The sequence below is a fragment of the Coccinella septempunctata genome, chromosome 1 (assembly GCF_907165205.1).
Source record: "Coccinella septempunctata chromosome 1, icCocSept1.1, whole genome shotgun sequence".
NCBI classification, from domain to species: domain Eukaryota; kingdom Metazoa; phylum Arthropoda; class Insecta; order Coleoptera; family Coccinellidae; genus Coccinella; species Coccinella septempunctata.
The window spans coordinates 7,918,863-7,939,998 of NC_058189.1; the positions used below are offsets into that span (position 1 = coordinate 7,918,863).

The 21,136-nt window shown below is 34.5% G+C and overlaps 1 protein-coding gene across 1 annotated transcript in view; it reads left to right on the plus strand.

Annotated features, from left to right (window-relative positions):
- LOC123311290 (irregular chiasm C-roughest protein) overlaps positions 1-21,136 on the plus strand; it is a 498,432-nt gene that overhangs the window by 425,880 nt on the left and 51,416 nt on the right. The window contains exons 8-10 of the mRNA XM_044895177.1: positions 6,365-6,520; positions 17,077-17,238; positions 18,987-19,100. Coding sequence (XP_044751112.1) covers positions 6,365-6,520; positions 17,077-17,238; positions 18,987-19,100 — 432 coding nt within the window. The remainder of the gene's footprint in view (positions 1-6,364; positions 6,521-17,076; positions 17,239-18,986; positions 19,101-21,136) is intronic.

Genomic DNA, 21,136 nt, shown 5'->3' on the forward strand with positions numbered 1-21,136 from the left:
TTCCAAGATAGAGTCTTTGGAAGGCGATGACGAGTTGACAGTTTTTAATTTTTTTTCACGGGTTCTAAAAAATACTGAGTCATAAAACTATACATAATATGAAGCATTAAGTAGATGTAACTCGCACATTTTTTTTAGATCTCATAACTTTATTATTAGGGGTTGAAAATAACAACATGTATTTTAGCGGGATGTAGTCATTCTATGGAACACTTATACGATGAAATGGAATGAACAGTGAACAGAACTGCTTGTAAGTTTTTATTTATTTCGGGAAAAGTATCGACTGTATCGAAATTTTGCAACAGACTCTTACCCATTGAAAAAGCTGTTGCTTCGTCGATTTCCAATATTTTTATTTGAGTATTCTGTAGAGAATTCTCCAAAGAATTTTCGGCTACTACAAAGAAGCTTTACGGAAAAACCGTTTTTCAAAATAAAAATCTGCAAATTCTTCTAGTTTTCGAAATAAAATTGTAAACAGAAAAGTTCTGACCATTTTGAATAAGAAAAGAGTTTTCACTGTGGTCAGTGGTAGTAATATGGTTGCTGCACTTGATATATTCCGCAAGTATAAGAATTTGAGGCCAAACAAAGTTGATCACAAGCGATTATTTCTAAATTATAAAAACGAAAAATGTAGATACTGTCCAGCCTCTAGGTGTGAACTCATTTTCTAAAATGCCCGCTACAATTGCAAAGTATTTGGGTCTTGCTGATGCTGAACAATATACCTACAGGGCACAATTTCAGGCGATCTTCTGCAACTCTACTCGTAAATTCTAGGGCAGATTTGGCAGTTTTGAAGAGACATGGTGGATGGCGCTCAAGTTCTGTTGCAGAAGGATATATTGAGAATTCATTACAGAACAAAATCAATATTTCTGAACAAATACTTGGTGAGGTGACTAAAACCGGAGTTTCTGATGCAGAAGTGGATATTCCAGCAGGGCCTAAAAATTCCACAAACTCATCTGCTATTACGACTAAGCGTGTTTCTTTTGAAGGAGGTGCTTGTTTTCAATATCATTTTGAAAATCTTCATAATTGTAATTTCTACTTTAATGAAAGACATGAATGTCAAATAGAATTTTTGATCAAGTTATAATAAACTTACTTTAAAATGAGTCTTGCCTGCATTTTGTATGGAAAGAATAATTTCCAGAGAGTGAGTGGACAATATTTTATTTCACTAGACAATTAAAAAAATTTTAATTCACTCAGTGGATAAACGTCAACTTACCCTTGTTACCATGGGTTGAATATTGTCGCCTTTAAATGTCAAAATGGGATAAAAAAATTAATTTTTAGATCTATACCACAAACGGTTTTATCGAATAAAATGAATTTCGGAATAAAGTTTTTCATTTATTTGATGAATCTTTTTCGGATACAAAATATCCCCCACATTTTCCAATATCCGCATTTTGACCATAAGTTACCACAAAAATACCACATATTCGAAGAACCCAACTCTTGAAACTAAATTGGACGTTATCTAATGAATATTCAAACTTTTTGTAACATAAAAGTATTCTATATATTTTCTAGTAATTCGATGTTCAGAAATTAAAAAGTTACTGTGAAATTTCAAAAATTGGGTACTTTGGCTGAATACTCTGTTTAAAAGATCCACAGATGTGTAGTGTCACAGATTTGGCTTGTTATTCTGAAGATAACTTTGTTTTTCCAGAGATTGCACAGCTCATTATGAGAATTCAAATTGGCTATATATTTTTATCAGTGCCGAATCGGAAAAAATGATATAGAAAAGAAGTGTTTCTTTTGACCTCAAGAATCTACTGTTGGAATATTTGTACGAGTCAAAGACTAACCCTGTATACATTAACAAATTAATATTTTTTAATGCCTCTTCAATTCTTCATTCGAAATTAAAAATATTATATTGATGATAGTAGGAACTGACTATTCACTGCCAATTCCGAAATTCCTTGATACAATTCGTAACCCTGAATTGGGGAGCGGCAAAAACAAATGAAAAACCAAAACGATATTGGAATCAACCTCGATTTATCGTATCCAATGTTGAGTAGATGGATTATAGCGGATTCACAAACATAATTTTGAAACGCTCATTAAAAGTTTATGGGGGTGGGGTGTGAAGTGATTTTTGATAGCTCGCCTTGAAAGGTCATTCTGCCCCACTAATTTTTATTCTCTGCTCATCATCTTCTCAACTACTTAGTTTTTCAGCATTGGGGAATCGAGAAAATATCCAAACTTCTAGCTTAATCGTAGGAAAAAATTCATTTCGTGTATTTCTGGGTATTATTCTCGAATTATCCTTAGCGAATTAAATAGATAAGAGAAGGCCAGTACACAGACGATTCAATTCACAGTCCGTTTGTTCTACGAATAGAATACCCTATACGGGTGAACGTATATCTATGATTGTGCAAGGAGTATAAATTTATACAGCCCGTAACTGGGACTTTATATATGTACATCTACACCTACTTACACGATTCAGCAGTGTACGTAGGAAAACATTACGTTGTGCAGTTTGGGGTATCGAAATCGTCAGGCTTTAGTCATGTTTGGTCTATTTGCATTTGCACATTCCCAAACTCTATTGTTAATGTTTGGAATGGAACACTTTGTCGAATTTACGCGGAGTTCTGAGCTCACACCTCATTAACGCTTTTGCGTCGATAACAAAGCTTTGTTGGCTCGAATAATAGACCTGAATAGAAGAAGGCTAAGAGGATTTGGGTTGATTTGCTTGAATACTCCCGAATCCAATCTCATGAACGCTGGCTTATTCCTGTATAGACGTTCCAATTGGGCAATGCATCGGGTTCTTATTCTCCTATTCATTCTTTCGATTTTCGGAATCTTGTTAAAAATATACCTTTGTTACCAGAACAACCAATCTTTAAGTTTTTTCTTATCAATTTTTAATCCACGCAACCGACAGAATGAATAAAACTCCTCGAAGAATCCCATTCAATGAAGATTTCATTTCAGTGCATATTTCGAACAATAAAAGTGAGCTAATGTATCTGCACATCGCCTGTTCTCGCCCGACACGAAATATAAAGTGTTCTAAAGCATATTTCAATTGAGAATATTCTCAAACTAACGGCCTCAACCCATTTTGAATGAAAGACACGATCAGACAATAGAGAGAAGTGCAAAGATGCTATTCTGTACAAAATTGGTTTGAATATTTTTCTCAAATTCGAATTTGATTGGAGCACACCTCACCCTGATCAACTTTCGTAACCGGGTTTTTAAGGACATATCCCACCTATAGGGGTATATATGACGTTGTGTCCTTAGCTTTTTAATTTTCTCTCATGGCACCTTTTCCAAGGGTGCATAGCTGTGTCGAAGCATTGTGCCTAGTGCTTGTGAAAGCATTTGAAGTCTTTTTTTTTTACTATCGAGCACTTTTTAAGAGAGGTGCTTTATTATTCGACTACTTTATCGAAAGGGTCAGTGCTTTGTAATTCCTAAAGAGCTCCCGAACACTTAAGTGCTCGCGAGTACTTATGAGGATTACTAAGCTAAGCACTGAACCTTTTTATTATCCTGAACTTCGTGTAGGAGACTATAGAGGGTGTTTTCAAAGGTGAGGCTTTTTTTGACAGAAGGTTTAACCAAAAATTGTCTCTATAAAAGCTGTATTCGGGTTCGGCTTTCTGACAGTCCGAGTATGGTTCTAGAACTGCGCAGAGGATTTGATACTAGGGCGCAACAGTTTTGCACAGTTTTAGAACAATTCTCGGACCGTCTTAAAGTCGAACCCGAATACAGCCAAAATATCCAAGATGGCTGAGATACAACCTCTAGCAGTTCGATAAAATTTCATTAAGGCCGGGTACTTTCACCTTCGAATAAATTTTATTCACTGTCAATAAGTATCTGTCGAATAATTTCCTATCTGAAGGATACCTTATTTCGGTGCTTTCAGATGAAATTATTTGACGAATAACAATTCTATGAAAGGACGGTATACCACTTTTCACTGATTAATGTAAAATAAGACGCATTGTAAAAATTGTCATAATTCCAACTAGAAAGCAAATATTTCGTGAAAATCACACAAAGAATAACCATACAACCAGAATCTAAAAAATTCAACCAATAATGACAAGCCGACATTCGATCTATGACAAATAAAATCTTATTAACTAGTTTCAATGACAGATTTATTCGATGAATAACATTATCTGAAAGTGAAAAGACAGCATTTTTACTTATTCTACGAATCAGACTTATCTATCGAATGAATTTATTTATTCGCACGTGAAAGTACCTGGCCTAAATTTGTAGTACGGGACTGTGGAAGGTGAATCCGGCATCGCAAAAACGAAACAAAACATAAACATATGGCTGGACAATGAATGGTTCAGTACCAAGTTCATTGGATTTGATGCATCAGTTCACTTTTGAGAGAATCATGATTGTTGTATCGTGCAATTTAGGGTGAAAAAATTTTTTTGAAAACCGAGGCAGTTTCTTGAAAGTGCTTATTTGAGTTATGTTGAAAAAGTGCTACGATGTTTCCCCATTTTTACGAAGATTGTTGGAATGTTCGAACAAGAAAATTGTGATGCCTATTGTGAAAAAATTCGTGAATAATTTGGATGAATTTTATTGTTGAGATTTTGAAATATTATTTAATATTTTTTTTCACACTTGTGTCCTAAGTCTCTTCTGTCAGTTTGTATCGAAATGAGCCATTTCATAAAATCGTGTCAGTTACTAAAAATTTATGAGAAAAATTCGGCAATCGTAAGTTTCCATTTTAATCACCACGTAAATATCTAACGAGCCAATATCCTAAACGAAACCACATGGTCGAATCAGGAGATAAGTTTTACCCACTGCTTTGCGATAATTCAGCTAACAAACGGTCTAGCGTCGTATAAGGATCTATGTAATTTTCAATCATCTTTTCAACTTTCTCATTTTGAAAGTTTGTATAGGTGATTTTTGGTGAAACCAATTGAGAGAAAAAAGCCTCACCTTCAATTACACCCTGTATGACTCAATTCCTCGAAGAGAATCAATAGGGGTTCGGGTAGCCGACTTTTTATATATTTTTTGCAGGTTCTGAGAAACACTGAGTTATATTATTCCACATAATATAAAGCACAATTTATATTTAATTATTTTCCGCAAAAAATTTCCAATCCATTACCTTTATTAGTGGGGATATTTTTGTATGGTTTAGTAATGCCAGGGAATGAAATTAAAACTGGTTAGTTTCAATTAATTACGAGAACAGTTTCGTTTCTCATTTTCTTCAAGTGGATGAAAAAGTTCATTTTTAATTTGCTTCAACGAGAGGCTTTACTGTAATAATTAATAGTGAGGCTATATACATAACTTTTTGATTAGTCTACATGGATAGCTGAAAAGTTATTGTAAATAGCTGATTTTATATTCTTGAATTCTCATACACATTTCAATGAACAAAAAATCAACGATATAAAAAAACACATGACAGACTGAAAAAAAAATTAAATTTGTTCACGATATAAATAAAGAATACATTAATATAAAATTTTTTCTTTGGGAATCTTTTTTTTGCGTTTGCTGAAGGAAACCAACATTCTTCACGTTCTCAACTCCATTCAAAGTTGGCTATAGAAGCAAAGAATTCTTCCTTACAGACACCACAAATAAATTGTATCGATTATGATTATAAAATAAAAAAAAATATTGTGGGGAAGTGATACTTTCGATACGGAAATGACTGCCGGAAAATAAGAAAAAAGCATGCCGGAGTAGAAGAAACTTTGCTCTAATTTTGAAATATGAAAGTGCAACTTTTAAAACTCATTGACGTTTTGAAACATTTCACATTTCGTAACCAATTACGGAAAGTATAATATTTCGCGACTGATGATGAAACTATAGTTTCCATTCCATAGCAGTCAGCAATGGAGTGAAAAATTGAATAATTTCTCTAGATGATTTGAAAGGAATCTCCGAGGGACGTTTTTGGTACTTCTCAATTGAATTCATAGTCACATCCTAATCAAAATTAGAAAAAATGTTATGTGAAACACAATTTTTCGTACTTCGCGTTCTTTTGCGTTCATTAAGCTCATTTCGAAAACTAATGCTTTTCCCAAATGGTTGCACAAAAAACTATTTTAGCAATATCAATTAACTGTGGTTGGGTGATCTTATTTCACATATAAAATAAAGTAGAATTTGAGATGGTATTGCTTATATTTCTTTTAATCCCTGAATAAAAAAAAATACTTGATACACAGACATAAAAATAAACCAGCCATATCAAAATTGATCATTTTACTACAGAATTTTTGTCACTTTGAAAAACTGTAATGCTCCATTAATACATGTTTTTTTTTCGAAATTTTAGGAGCTCCACAAGTACTTCGTCATACAACTGTACCAGAGGTTCTCGTAGAGAAGGGAGAAAATGCAAGGTTGAGTATGGTTGTTTGTGCAGACCCCCGTCCTAGAATTGTTGCATGGGAGTGGGGATCTTTGAGATTGGAAGCTGGATCAGAAATGGGTATGTATAATGATATCGATTGAAATTTATTCTGGGAGGATTCTGCATTTCTTCATAAACTTTTTTAGGGTTTTCACTCCCAATCTCTGAAACAAAATCAATTAAAAATGAAATCAACGATTTGCTCCTGCGTAAATTCTTGCACTAATTTGTCAGGAGCAAATTAACTAGAAAAAATTGTTGCCTGACAATGAACTGAAAATAAATAACGTTGAAATTATAATTCTAAGTTGGAATTAGAGCAGGATAACAAAATTTCATTCCTAGATGTTTCAATAAAAAAGTTTTCGAATTATTTTAAAACGATCGTATACCGAAAAAAGACACATACTAATAGATATTTGAATGTTTATTCCAATCACCAAGTAAGTGTCAAAAGAGGTATTATTAAAACACTATAGAGCTAATTTAATTTCATCTACACCCGAAATTAGAAATAATGAAGTTGACTTCATTAAACATTCTCTTAGGGATAATCAATACCCGGAAAATTTTATTGAAAAAACAATATTAAATTTAGAGAGAAAAATGACTAACCAAAATCGTAATAATGATCAGGAACAACCAACAAACCGTCAAGAACAACCAAATTTATTGAATGTAATTCCTTATGTTAATGGCCTTTCAGAAAAAATAAGAAGAATCGGTTCGAAGTTCAACATACGAACTGTTTTTAAAACGCAAAATGATTTAAGATCTATATTAACAAAAACTAAACCTTTGAACGAAAAACAAAAATCAAAAAATTGTATTTACAACATACTCTGTATTTGTGGTAAAACTTATACAGGTCAAACGTCCAGACCTCTAGAAATAAGAAAACGCGAACATAAAAATAATATTAAAAATAGAGAAATTAATCGATCACAGATCGCAGATCACATTTGTTCTAATACGGGAGACCACATGATGGATTGGGACAACACTAAAATTTTAATGACGGAACCAGACCATTAAAAACGAAAGATTAAAGAGTCTACGTGTATTCTATTGGATCAAGATAGAAGTAATTTGGCAAATTGTTCGGTAGGAATAGATCATATTTGGATCAATTTACTAAAGAAGGAACTGTCATCCGGTAATTTCAAAATTATGAATCAACGTTTCTATGCAGTCTCTGTTTCTATGTATTGACAATTAATGTCAAACAAAAGCCACAATTCAGAAGATTTTCGAAAATAGATTTTTCGTCTGAGGAAGGAGTCTGATATAGACTCCGAAACGTAAAATTTCAACGTTATTTATTTTGAGTTCATTGTCAGGCAACAATTTTTTCTAGTTAATTTGCTCCTGACAAATTAGTGCAAGAATTTACGCAGGAGCAAATCGTTGTTTTCATTTTTAATTGATTTTGTTTCAGAGATTGGGAGTGAAAACCCTAAAAAAGTTTATGAAGAAATGTATAATGATGTATGAACCAATACAAAAACGAGAGCAATATCATGGATTACGGTCAAGTATGGAAACGAGACATAATCAATCAAGCTCTCTAAGTTGTTCGAGAGAGTATTAGCCATTGAACGCTATAGGGCAAAACTGTTTATCTGTTCGTCATTCGATTATGAACTGGATGAAATAACTACATTCAACAACTTGAACATAAAAAATAATCAAAAGATAGCGGGGTTATCATCTTCTCCGGTCCAATGCGATTCCATGGAATTTAAAGTACTGGTCTGGAAGGTGTCCATAAAATGCCAGCAGCGTGAATACAATAATTGGATCATGAGTTCACAGTAATTGTAGATGTAGGGGGAGTCCGGGAGACTTGCTCAGGTAGGAGACTTGAACCACCTCAAATATTACAATTCAATTTTCGAGAGTGAGAGGGTTGAACGTGATTTTGTTGTTGGGAAGTACGAAATTGAATAATTTTTGTTTGTTGTCTGAAAAGTTTAATAGGTGCGTGGTGTTATTTAGTTTTATTGCTTTAATTGATTAATATTGTTTTATAAACGATGAGCCTCTTGATAATAGTTGTACAAGTTTCAAGAAAACATCTGTTGAATAGACTAAAAGGGAGTACAGGAGACTTGACTCATGCTATGGTCGGGAGACATAATCAGTGGTCCAAGTTTCCCGCACTGAGCTTAGATAATCGTTTGCTTCAAAAAAAGGAAATTGAATAATAAAAATAAATATGAAAAAATATACAAAGGTTCGAAAAAGTGAAAAACATCTCGGAAATAAGGGAGACTCTGAAATAGAAAATTTGTATTTCATACGCTGATACATCTAATGATTAAAACCGAGAGGAAGCCTTTGACTTACCACTGTTGCAGCTGTTTTAAGATGTAACCATAGGGACGCATGGAATATATATTATTAGAGGTGGTTTCATAGTTAAACCACTAGGACTGAAAGTGTTAAGCCGAGATTTAAGTTGATCCTGCATTAACGTGACAGATTTGAACGGAAATGTCAAAATTAATCCAGGATTAACTTTAATCACGAATTGAACAACCGGGCCTTAGAGTAGGGTTATATCTTAAACCATTTCAGGGATTATTAGTAGGAAATAGATAGAGTTGTCCCTGTGGGAGACTGGCAAATACTATCGAAATAATGAACGAAGATTCACGTTTGCCTCCATTCAAAATTGTTGCCAAGGTGTAATAATAAATAAAGAAGTCTCTTTTGAATTGTTTGGTGATAAACAACTTCTAAGCCATTCATCTCAAAATTAGGCTGAATGGACTTGGTTCACTTCAGCTCTGAACCCCTCATATTGTGCCAATTAGCATTCATCATTAAACTATATTGATATAATATAATAATTGAACTATTAATACGATACCATCTTGGCTGCTTGGGATTCAAAATATTTCAGTCGATTCAAAGTTGTCCTCCACATCGCATTCACTTGGAAACCGTTCGATGAGATTCGGTGATATATCAAGGTTTTAACTACTATTTGAATGAGCGGACCTGAATTCTAAATAGCCCTTCCTGAAACCCTGTCTTTTTTTCAATCACTTTCGGCATTTTTGTAATATTAATTGATATTAGTTGTGGCAACGGCGTTATGACATTAAGACATTAAGATGTCTAAAAACATGGTGTATGCACTGATTTTCTTTTGAAAATAAGGGATAAGTTTCGTTTTTCCTACTGTAGGTAGCGCTATTTAGAAATTGACAGTTGTCAATTGATATTTGAAAATAATTTGAACACGACTTGCGAGTGTGCTGTTTTTATAAGCGATTTTAATGGTGTGTGAAAATGTATACTCCATTCACTTTTATTTTTAAAGTCGGTTGGCCATGGAAATTTGACACATTTCACTCTGTATAGTACGCAAATGTGTGGTTATGACGCTTTTCAAAACATTTTTGGGTTTTAAATCAACGCTATGTTGCCCGTTCTACGAAAAAGTTTCTGTTATTACGTATTTTACCACAATGTCGAACCTCTTCGGAAAATATGTGACGAACATAATTGAAGTTTATACAGACTGACTGAAGGCATGCCAAATTCAGTTATTTGCATGGAAAATACAAGAGATCAGTATAATATCATAATATGCACTAGCTTCAGGAGTGCTATATAATGTTTGTTATCTTCTTTGGCTAAAGTTTGAATACGTTACATCAGTTGTAGATTTCAAAAATATTAACCCGAAGATGAAATTAATATGATGCAGTGGGAAAGGGTATCTCCCGAAGGAATTAACAGATAATAACAAGAATGTTAAATTTTTCAACAAAAATCAATATATACAAAGGAATTAAAGGAAGTTTAAAGGAACTTCACCTTTGAACAAAAATTTCACATGAATAAACAATTAACAGGACAACTGGCTCGTATTTGTGGCTGTTCATCTTAATGCATTGATATAATAATAATAATTAGGTATTTATTGGTACCTTAAGACATTTACAATATATAGGACAAGTCAAATGAAAATCAGAAAAATCAATTTTCGGGAACTTATTCTACGATGACATTCATCGAAAATCCTGTAGTAAACTTTTCGCATTAATTCACTCAAATATAAAATTCCCAAAGGCCACCACTTTTTTGGGTCTCCCAATAGAAATAAATTCTTTGTCATCCCCTAAATTCACAGTCTTTCAGATTGTGAAAATATTCAGCTGAAATATAAGTCGTTTAGATTCAGATGAAACATTATATAAATTGTCTTACATTGAATATGTATGTATTGAATATGAATATTGTGGATTTTAGAATATCAGGGTATAAACTATTTGAATGAGCGGACTTGAATTCTAAATAGCACTTCCTGAAGCCCTGTCTCTTTTTTCAATCACTTTTGGCATTTTCGTAATTAAAACTGATATAAGCAACGGCGTTATGACATTAACGAAATTTTATGAGTGCCAACCTTACTCCGTTCTAGTTACAAAAACTTGAGAATATTATTTCATGGCCAACCGACTGCTAAAATAAATGTGAATGCAGTATATTAGTTTCGAGAAAGGGTGAACAACATTTATTTATTCAACATGTCGTTCAGTTTTCTGTACGGACAATCGAGAACTACAGCTAAGAATTCGGTGTTGTTGGACTGTCACCCTTTGTTTTTGGAATTTGAGGCAGAACCAAATCAGATGAACTAACATTCGGGACACATACAGCTAAGAGTTTATTGGCAACTTCACCGATATTTAATCACAGGAACTGTATTCAAAATACGTAATGTGAATTGCGAGAAACAGAAATACATGAATCTATTCTAGTGTGTTCTTCAAATATTCTTCACGAGTATGTATAGTGAAAATTCCGTTTCCGTCAACTGAATATATTGGATATTTCGCCAATTAACTGTGTTTTATTGAAATCGTGTTGAATTACCCTCCTCATAAATACAATTTGTCAAACAGAAATTATCTTGAAGAAGAATGGTAAGTACTCCTTCGAATCCTTCGAAAGTGTTGAAACATCTGCAGATTTGTTTTTACAACGAAAATTTAAGTGTAAATCTCAAATTTTCGTTAACAGCTGACATTTGACGAAATAGTCCAGTTATTTTTTTTTGGGTTCGGTCATCGATCGGGATCACAGATTATTGTAATTTTTAATCGACATCAACGCAGAAACGAATAAAACGAGAAAGTATCATTAGACTCTTTTTGATAAAACAAGGATAGAACATGGTGGCGCCTCCACGAAACAAATCTCTTATTTTCGATTTGGTCTAATGTCATCGCATTCAAAAATTCACGAGTGCATACACCATGTTTTTAGACATGCCAACCTTACTCCGTTCCAGTTAAAAAAACTTGAGAAAATTATTTCATGGCCAACCGAGTGCTGAATTAAAATTGATTGGAGTATACAATTCATAACTTTCGCTTTCAGATTGGGGTCCTTCTGCAGGGGGATACCAGAACTATATATTTAACTGTTTTTAGGGCTTTATTGCGCGGCACCTGAAAGTTGGTTGTGAAAGATAACCTATCCACTTCATTTACACCTGTATCAGCTTAGGCCCATCTACACACTGGGACAGTTCTCTGCTTATTTTCTGAATCTCTCAGGAATTAGGAATAAAGAAAAAGACTTTGAAGATGAAACGAAGAAAACAAATTATATCGAACAAGACTGAATACAAAAAATATTGATGAAATGCCAATGGTAGGAGAAACTTGTAAAATGTAATAAAATTACACAAAACTCTCGAACAACTTCATTGGAAAACTAACGACTTCTTAGCATCAACCTTTGTACTTTGTATGCCATCCTCATTTTACAATCTCCTCAGTCATTTTTATTGACTCTTTGAGGTTCCTTGGCGGGAAATTTCTCATCTTATTGAAGTACCTCATTCCCTATCTCAAATATGGTTACTGCCGCACGAAATCATTCCGACGAACATGTAAAGAATGACGGACGGAGCCTGGAGTGCGGGAAGCGTATGAGTTAAAGATGGAACAGATAGCGTGAGTGTTGCTGAATTATCCCATATTTCTCGCTTTCGAACGGACCGAGAAAGATTCGGTTTTCGTTTCAAAGCGGTTATCCCTTATTTATTGGCAGATGTTTTGTGCAAACTTACGCCATTTTCTTCATCGCGTGACATTGGTTCCATACGAATTCACTTCGAGAGACCGTATTCGGCTGGTGGAATAGATTGAAATTTTATTATCGCAGATCCGTTTCCATGCGCCAAAATGCAGCTGATTGGAAACATGGAATGCTCTTCGCAAGAAACCATTACGGTATTGGTATTTTCACGACTCTCGTGAAACGATTTATTTCGATTCTCTGATGATCCGAACGCCCATAGTATGTAAACATACTTACATCCAAGGGCGGATCCAGGAGGGTCATGACCTCATGATCAACCCCCTTTGAAGGGTGCCACCTCTAATTTGCATAGAAATAAATACTCATATACTGATATCATAACATGTCACCCCACACATCCAAAAATTGGATCCGCCATTTCTTACAGTGAGTGAGTGAGTACCTTGAACTCACAATGAAGATTTCCTGTCTATGTTGCTCATATGAATGGAAAGTGTCCCATGGATATTTATTTGCCACCAACTGTGGACATATCTATGGCCCTAAAGTAGATCTGCACTTCATGGAGAACAATGTCACCTGTGAATAGTAGATACAAAAATGAAAAAGTATTTGGCCCTTCATCCGATATTATGATTCTTCCTCTTCAATCATAAAATACTGCATAGAGGTGATATAAAACTTTAACACTAATAAAGAATACATTAGTAGCTGAGGCATTCTATAACGAAAGCATAAATATAATGCAGGAAAGAAACGCCTGAATAATAATTTCAAAACATACCTTGCAAGGATTATAGAGTAGAAAGATGGGAAACGAAGCGACTAAAGTGATATGAGCGCCATCTCGTGTTTCACATGTGTTTCTAAGACCACAAGACTGTTTAAAATATTAGTTTGAAGGGCAATTTCAAAAGCATATGAAATTTTGTAAGATTTAAGATGGCCTTTTGATCAAAAAGGTTTTGACTGTTTTGATTCTTGCAGCGCCTTTTGTTTATCTAGCTCGTTCTATATAGTTGCTGATTATTAAATTTTTGTCTAATTTCTTGATGAAAACCCCAAAATATCGATTGAAAATTATTCAATGGTGAAGAACTGTGGATCAAATAATAAAATGGATTTTTGGGAATTAAATTTGTTACTTCACTAAGGAAAATGGAAATGTAAGTGTTAAAACTGGCAACATGTGACTCGGTCATTCATTGATTTTTTCATTCAGTGCTCCGAAGTGGATAAAATTTTCAGGGCGTAAAGGTCTGCAAACACTACTGACTACACCATGTGCAGTAAACATTTTACTGCAAGTCAATTCAGAACTGTTCTTCCATGTAAATTGTTGTATGAAGGAAGAATCATCCCTTGCATAAAGGGTTCATTTGGGAGAAATTATGACCTTTATACGTCCACTAAAAAGTGCATAAAAAGTGAATAGAAAAGTGCTATAGCACTTTTCTCCACTCGATTTGATTTACACCAGTGTAGAGGAAGTGTGGTTTATCTACACATAGTCAAAAGGAAGTGTAAATAAACTACACCTCCTCTACACTGGTGTAAATTCAATCAACCATATCATAAAGAAATCATAAAAAAAGTATAAAGAAACTATACTGACAAGCTAACATACAGGTCTTGTATACCTCTGTGAGATTTTTTTAATTGTAGTTCTGAAAATTCCATGAATAATATGTAGAGAACAGAAATGTGTATGCTATTATGGTATATGATTGGTTCATATTAATTTCTGATATAAATTGTACCAATTCAGGTTTATTAATTCAAAACAACGTATTGTATAGAAATAGCACCTTTGACGTATAGCAGATCACCCTATACTTTTGTGTCCAAGTCAAAGCTCTATTTTTTATCCATAATTTTCAATTTTTGTAAATTTTTTATAAATTGCAAATAAAAACATAGCACATCAGACACTCGACAGCGTATTTTATTGATATCAATTGAGTCCAAACAATGTTCACATGAAAACCAACATCCTGGTCACAAAACAAAACCATATTTTTGTTTTGTCGCTCAAGTTTTTTGTTTTCTGATCTCAACAAAGTCGATATTGAAATTCACTGAAAGGAATAGAATTCGAATTTCGCGCTCCGCAATTATCAAACAGAAAACTGTTATTGAACAGTTTTTCTGTATTGACAGTAAGTTTTCAGCATCATTTCATTGTCAAACGTGTTTTCTCTGACCAATATGTAGTCGGTTTTTAGTACAAGAAATATGAAGTCATTCCCTATCTTTCTACTGTAAGTATAATCTTTGATACCTTGAAAACACAATATAAATTTTCTACCATATCACATGGAAAGCCGACAACATCCCAAGGATTGTAAAATGATTAAAGCAACCGTAAGGCACAAATAAAATTTAAAAGAAATACGTTCCCATTGTAAGTAAATTGTCGAATATTTACAATGTTGGCAAGCATTTCTGAATTCGTCCATTGAAATTGACTGAAGCCCGGTTGTACAATTCAACACTGAACCTAGCTCAACCTGTCAAAATTGTACGGAATTGTCAGAATTGAGTTGGATTCAAACTTAAGCTCAGCTTGAACTTAAACTGTACAACTGGGTCTAATAGTAATAACTTTTTGTAAAGGAACTATTTCATATGAAATCTTCGAAGTTTCAAGAAAAGGCCCAGTAAACCGAATATTCAATACTTTAAAACAAATCATATGGTTAAGGCAATCATGCATGGCGAAATGTTTTTTCGATTAATTTTCTCGTAGCTTTTCAATGATGTAGATCACATACTATCTGAATAATAATGAAACCAATTGTTAGGATTTTTAATCGAAATGTTAGATCAATTTTTTCAAATAATGCAACTCGCAAAATAATATGTCATCACATCATGACACTCAAGATTTGATGAACATCGTTCTAATGTTGATCGATTTTGATATCTCGTCAAATGTAACAAGAGGGTGAGATATTAGAGTTATTAGAGTAAATTAATCGACCTATCGACCATAATACACGGGATTTCCTTCGAAGCTTTTCTTCACTATTAGGGAAGTGAAACATAAATAATGTAAAAAGCGAGGAAATCGGCTAAGAGAGAACGACGTCTGCGTGTTGACTGCGAGAGAAAACGTTTGAAGTTTAACATTCTTTGAAGTTATTGGAGTGCGGTGTGTAAATTACTACCTCTAAATAAATACATCATTGAAAGTATTTCATGTGAAAGGAAATAAAGGTTCTCGTACATGTTACTACATTTATGGTAGAATAGTACATCCATATGATGACTTCCCAGTAATTTCGGCATCATCTTCTTGGGGCATGACTTAAAATTAATAAGAAACTTCTGAATAAGTACGTTGTAATCCCTTTTTCCTCAGGGTACTCGAGCGCCAACAATTCTTTGAAGGAAAAATAACAAACCTACCCTGGTAGCTTCGAGTCGAAGACAAGGTTCCGCGGTGTCTGGGGTGTTAGCGACAACCAGTGAAAGTCAAAATAAATTTGTCGACTCGTCAAAGGAAATACAAAAGGCACTTTACAGAATCCGCACAGTGAAAAGCTCGATATAATAGGTTGAACAGAAACAGCGTACTTTACACACTAAAACATGTTTTCCTCGGAATCAAATACAAGTAAAAATAAAGTGGTGAGTTTACAGAGTGAAACGGACGCAATGAAAAAGGGGGGATCCGATCTCAAACGCGATACGGGGTTCACAGACTCTTGAGCCACCCAGCAAGGTTAGGGGTTTAAATAAGAAGGCACAGACCCACGACGGTTCACCTATAAGTGCGTTCTACGCCCCCCGCCTCCCCCCGAGTATGCACACCAGCAGAATATCGTACCTAATAACGCTAGGGGTGTACACTGGAAAGTAAGGGAAAATAAAGGAAGGAAGCCATCCCAAAGTGCGTTCTGTACCCCCAAGGTATCCACGCCGGCAGGGTATCGTTCTAACAGTAGGGGTGGAACTCAAAATGTGGCATAGGACGGGTGAGATTGGAGACTAGATTCTAAGATAAGCTCGGAAAACAAAAGTAATATTCTATTTTTTAACGATGAACGGCGTAAAACAGCTACAGTCGGCGACGTTGAAATCTTTACGGCAGCGTATCTCGAATTAGCGTTACTCGGATTCAAAAGAATTTCATGAATTAATTGACCTGCGGGGGGACATCTGCTTTTATACACACCGGGGGAGTGTGGAAACTAGATGTGCCCCGGATGTTGAAAATCGGTCAATTTTGCGTCGATGAAGACGTCTTAATTTCTGGTTATCGGTACTGGCGAACAAAAACTCGGTTAGTTTCCAATTAAGGATGTTTTATACGGTGCGTCATCGTTATTCAGAACTAAAAACGGAATAAAAACGGTGCGGAATGTTTACAGTTCATAACGATGTCGAAATCCTGAATTGGAAATTGAAATCCTTTCAAAAATTAACACGAAATAAAAATTATTCAAAACGAAACAAAAAGTCTAATCTAAAATAGGTGCATTTTTACATACAAAACCCAACCTTATTACAACGTCTCCACGAAATTACTTCAATAGCAAAAATTCTGTATTAATTTACAGGTAGATACAAAGTGGATGATGTGATTCAAGAACAGAGAGAAGACTGTTACAAAACGACGTTACATATAAGGGACGTCTCTGCTACAGATTCCAGAGCTTACTATCTAGCCGTAGAGAACGACCGAGGAACCGACAGACATGCCGTCCAGTTGCACGTCAATGGTGAGTAGTTTATAGACTGCCAGTGGCGGCGTAAAGAAGGGGTGCTTCACCCCGGGTGCTAAGCATCAAGAAGAGGTAAAAAGTCACTCTTGTAAAAAAGACGCCCCTGACCTCCCACTAGAAATCCGCCCCGGATGCCAACCCGCCACTGAATTTTTAAGTCCATAATCTGTGCTTGTATCCAGATCCTACCATAGACATAGAGACATGGACTGTGCCTTCCCTTTCTATCTATGCATGAAATACGGCCAAAAAAAGGGAAAGAGAGAAACATACGTCGGGCATGCCGTTGTCTTTTTCTAGAATTTTGATTGGTCCACACTCACTTCTATGTGAACAAAAAAGAGACAGGTAAATGCCCGATGATCATTTCTCTCTTTCTATAAAAAAGACAATTTCATGCTGACATTGCTCAGTCCATGTCTCTATGTCTATGGATCCTACCATGCCATTTTGTTGTTAGGTTTCAGATTTTAAACAAGCTGTCAATTAGGCGTTTCGCAGTTTTTTGTAATCTGCTACCTTTTTTTCTTCAACGCTTATTAATATTATATGAACGTCATACATATTCCCACGGCAAATTATCATTGAACCATTGTTGTTTCTTGTTTCTGCATTAAACTATTGGAAATGCTGGTTTTACGGCAACAATGTTTCTTGACATCTGCCAGATTTGAATTATGATTTTGAATGAATCAGTTCTATGCATGGGAATTTTGAAATGTACGAGTCAATATATTGTCGATGATAGTCAGCTTTCTATCATACCTCATTTTCATATCACCACTGAGGGATAAATAATTTTTACTGAAGAAGAAATTGATAAGAATTTATGAAAACTACACGAAATCACGACAATATCCAAACAAAACTTTTGTGCCACTCAGCTGTACTGTCCAGTCAATGTCAGCTGATTCGAAATGCTTATTTGTGACTTTCAAGGGTGCTTCATAAATTAATTGAATTCAACATGGAATTTAAACTACAGAGAATCTGGATCTCGAAATATGAAGATTCAACTCGAATCATGTCAATAAAACGTGTCTCCTGCCTGAGTTACAGGGTGTTTTATTTGAAATTTTTTCAATTATTTGCTCCCAGTGCTTTTGAACTTTCTGACGTATCATTGTCATGTTATGTTGAAGAAATTTTTCTGGCCACTACTATTCGTCGAACCAGAGGATTGGAGCAATTTTTCGATTCTCATGGGAGATCATTTGGGTTGAATCTTCAGGATTGTATAGTTGAAATATTTATAAAGCGATGAAACATGCCAAGATCAGGAAAATCTGTCGAATGTCAAGAGTTATTACTTAAAAGACGGATGCACCGTTTTCGAGAAAAATGTATTAGAATGAACACTTCTCATCCTCTTCTTTATAGAAACTCACGGAATGATATTGCTGAATGAATTTTTTCCACGTTCCCGAACTAGATTCACTGTAAAATGCCTAACAAGGTGTCTCGGTGAAACAGTAGAAAAGGCATTATGAAAACCATATCCCTAAAGTAGTTTCCAAAATAATTTCTCATATATACTCAAAATATCGAAATTAGTCTTTCAATGTAACTATACTACATTAAAAATAAACTTCTATATCGGCAGAGTGAAGTTTCAATCCTAAATGCTTGTAAACTCAAGGTCGGCGTCTGCGGAAAGTGAATTTTTTCTCAGGCATATCAGAAACACTTTTTGATAGATTTGGTCCATCTCGGGGGATATTGATTTACCATCAATTTTGTTCCAGAACCACTTCAGATGAGCACACTAGTCAGCTTAACGGGGGGACTCCTTGTGGCGTTTCTCCTATCTATTTGTGTCTTCATATATATCATCAGGACGGAGAAGTGTTGCTTTTCGAGTAAGTAGAGATTCATTTCTTGTTGATGAAATATGAGTTCGCAACATAGGATGTCAGAAGTTAGGTCAATCCATTTCTTTTGTTTTCTTTCATTAATCGAATTGATTCTATAAAAACACCTTCTAGTAATATAAAGGAATAATTTTTTTCTTCTGATTCTACTGATTTATCATTTCCAGTAAAGTAATAAACTTTTGAAATCCTTTGTTGAATTTTTATTCGTCGTTTGCACCGTTTCATTCAACAATGATGAAATTCTCAAACCACGTTGAAGCAAAGAATCTCTAAGAACATGGTTTAAGCATTGAATCATTATTTAGTGATGAGATCTTCTATTATAGACGTATATGTAAGAGGTGTTGGATTAAGATTCAGATTTGATGAAGGCCTTTTCCACCTGAAGCGCCTCAGAGCTCGTACAAAGTTTATCAACTTCAATATGCAGACGACTGCGCACTTATCGCTAGCAGCTCAGAGTATCTAGAGATAATGTTGAACACCTATAAACATTTATACGAAGATTTAGGCTTGAGACTCAATATTGAGAAAACCAAAATCCTGGTAAGTTCGCCAGAAAGTCTTCAAACAGATATCAGCCTGGAGAATGATACTCTAGAGCTTGTCGAGCAGTTCAAATACTTGGGAAGCTTCATGAATACTAGTGCTAACCTGGACACGGAAATACACAACCGTATCATCACGGGCATTCTGGAAGCTAAAGGACAGAGTATTTCAAAATCACGACCTCAATCTGAAGACCAAGACAGCTGTTTACAAAGCCGTGGTCCTCCCAACGCTTCTTTACGGAAGCGAAAGCTGGACGCCCTACAGGCGACACATTAAACAGCGTGAAAAAACGCAACAACGTCATCTAAGACAAATAATGCACATCCACAAAGTTTCAAATGCAGAAGTCTTGCAACGCGTGAGCTGTACAATAATTGAGACTCAAGTAACGAGGGCCCGACTCAGATGGAGCGGCCACATTCTGAGGATGCAAGACACAAGACTCCCCAAAATACACTGAGAGAACGAAATAGTGAAATTACAGTGAAAATCTTGGGTTATTTGTGACCAACGATAATCACTGGAATTTCACAAGGAATATTTTGAAACGAAAACCTTGTAAAATCACAGAAAATATAAATCACAAGTTGGTTGTGATTTCACATGAAATTTATTCTAATGATTTTTCTAGAAACTAAACCTGTGAATACTCATTGTGAAATCACAATGGAATTTTATGGTATCAACTGTAAAACTACATTTATTCTGTGAATTCGCAAAGGATTTTTACAGAAATAAATTGTAAAATTAAAAAATTTTGGAAAATTACAGGATTCATTGTGGAATCACCTCTTGTTCTCGCGAAAATACGTCGTGAAATTTAGCATCAATTAGACCGTAAAATACTATAATGTTGTGAATACACAGAGCAGATTCACAGAATTTAATTGTAAATTTCAAGTATTTGTTAAAATTTCAGATTTCATTGTAGAAATACCCCACACCCTTTTAAAATTACTTCGTGAAATAACCATGAAAATTACTGTCTTTATTTTGTTATTCATCAAAGTAGTTGTACAGAACTAAATTTGGCACAATCACTGCCTAAAATATACATCAATATGGAAAAAAAATATTAAATTAATTAAAAATAACAACTACACCATAAAATATAGTCATCAATATGGAAAACAACAGATATGAAACATTATATCAGTTAAAAAACAACCACAACATGTAATTAATATAATCTTCAATATAAAAAGCAATATGAAACATTACATCAAACAAAAACAACAACCACAAATATCATCCAAAATGATTAAACATTTTTTTCAAAATATAAAAAAAAATCAACATAATTGTGAAGCATTCAACTGTGAAATATCAGCTTCTGAAAATATTGATATGAGTGTGCGCTTATTTAGCGGTTCATATCATAAGAGTATAAACTTAAAATTCAAAAACAAAGTATACCTAGTCTTTTTCCAACAAAAAAGACACAATCTTCTGGAATAGATAAATTTATG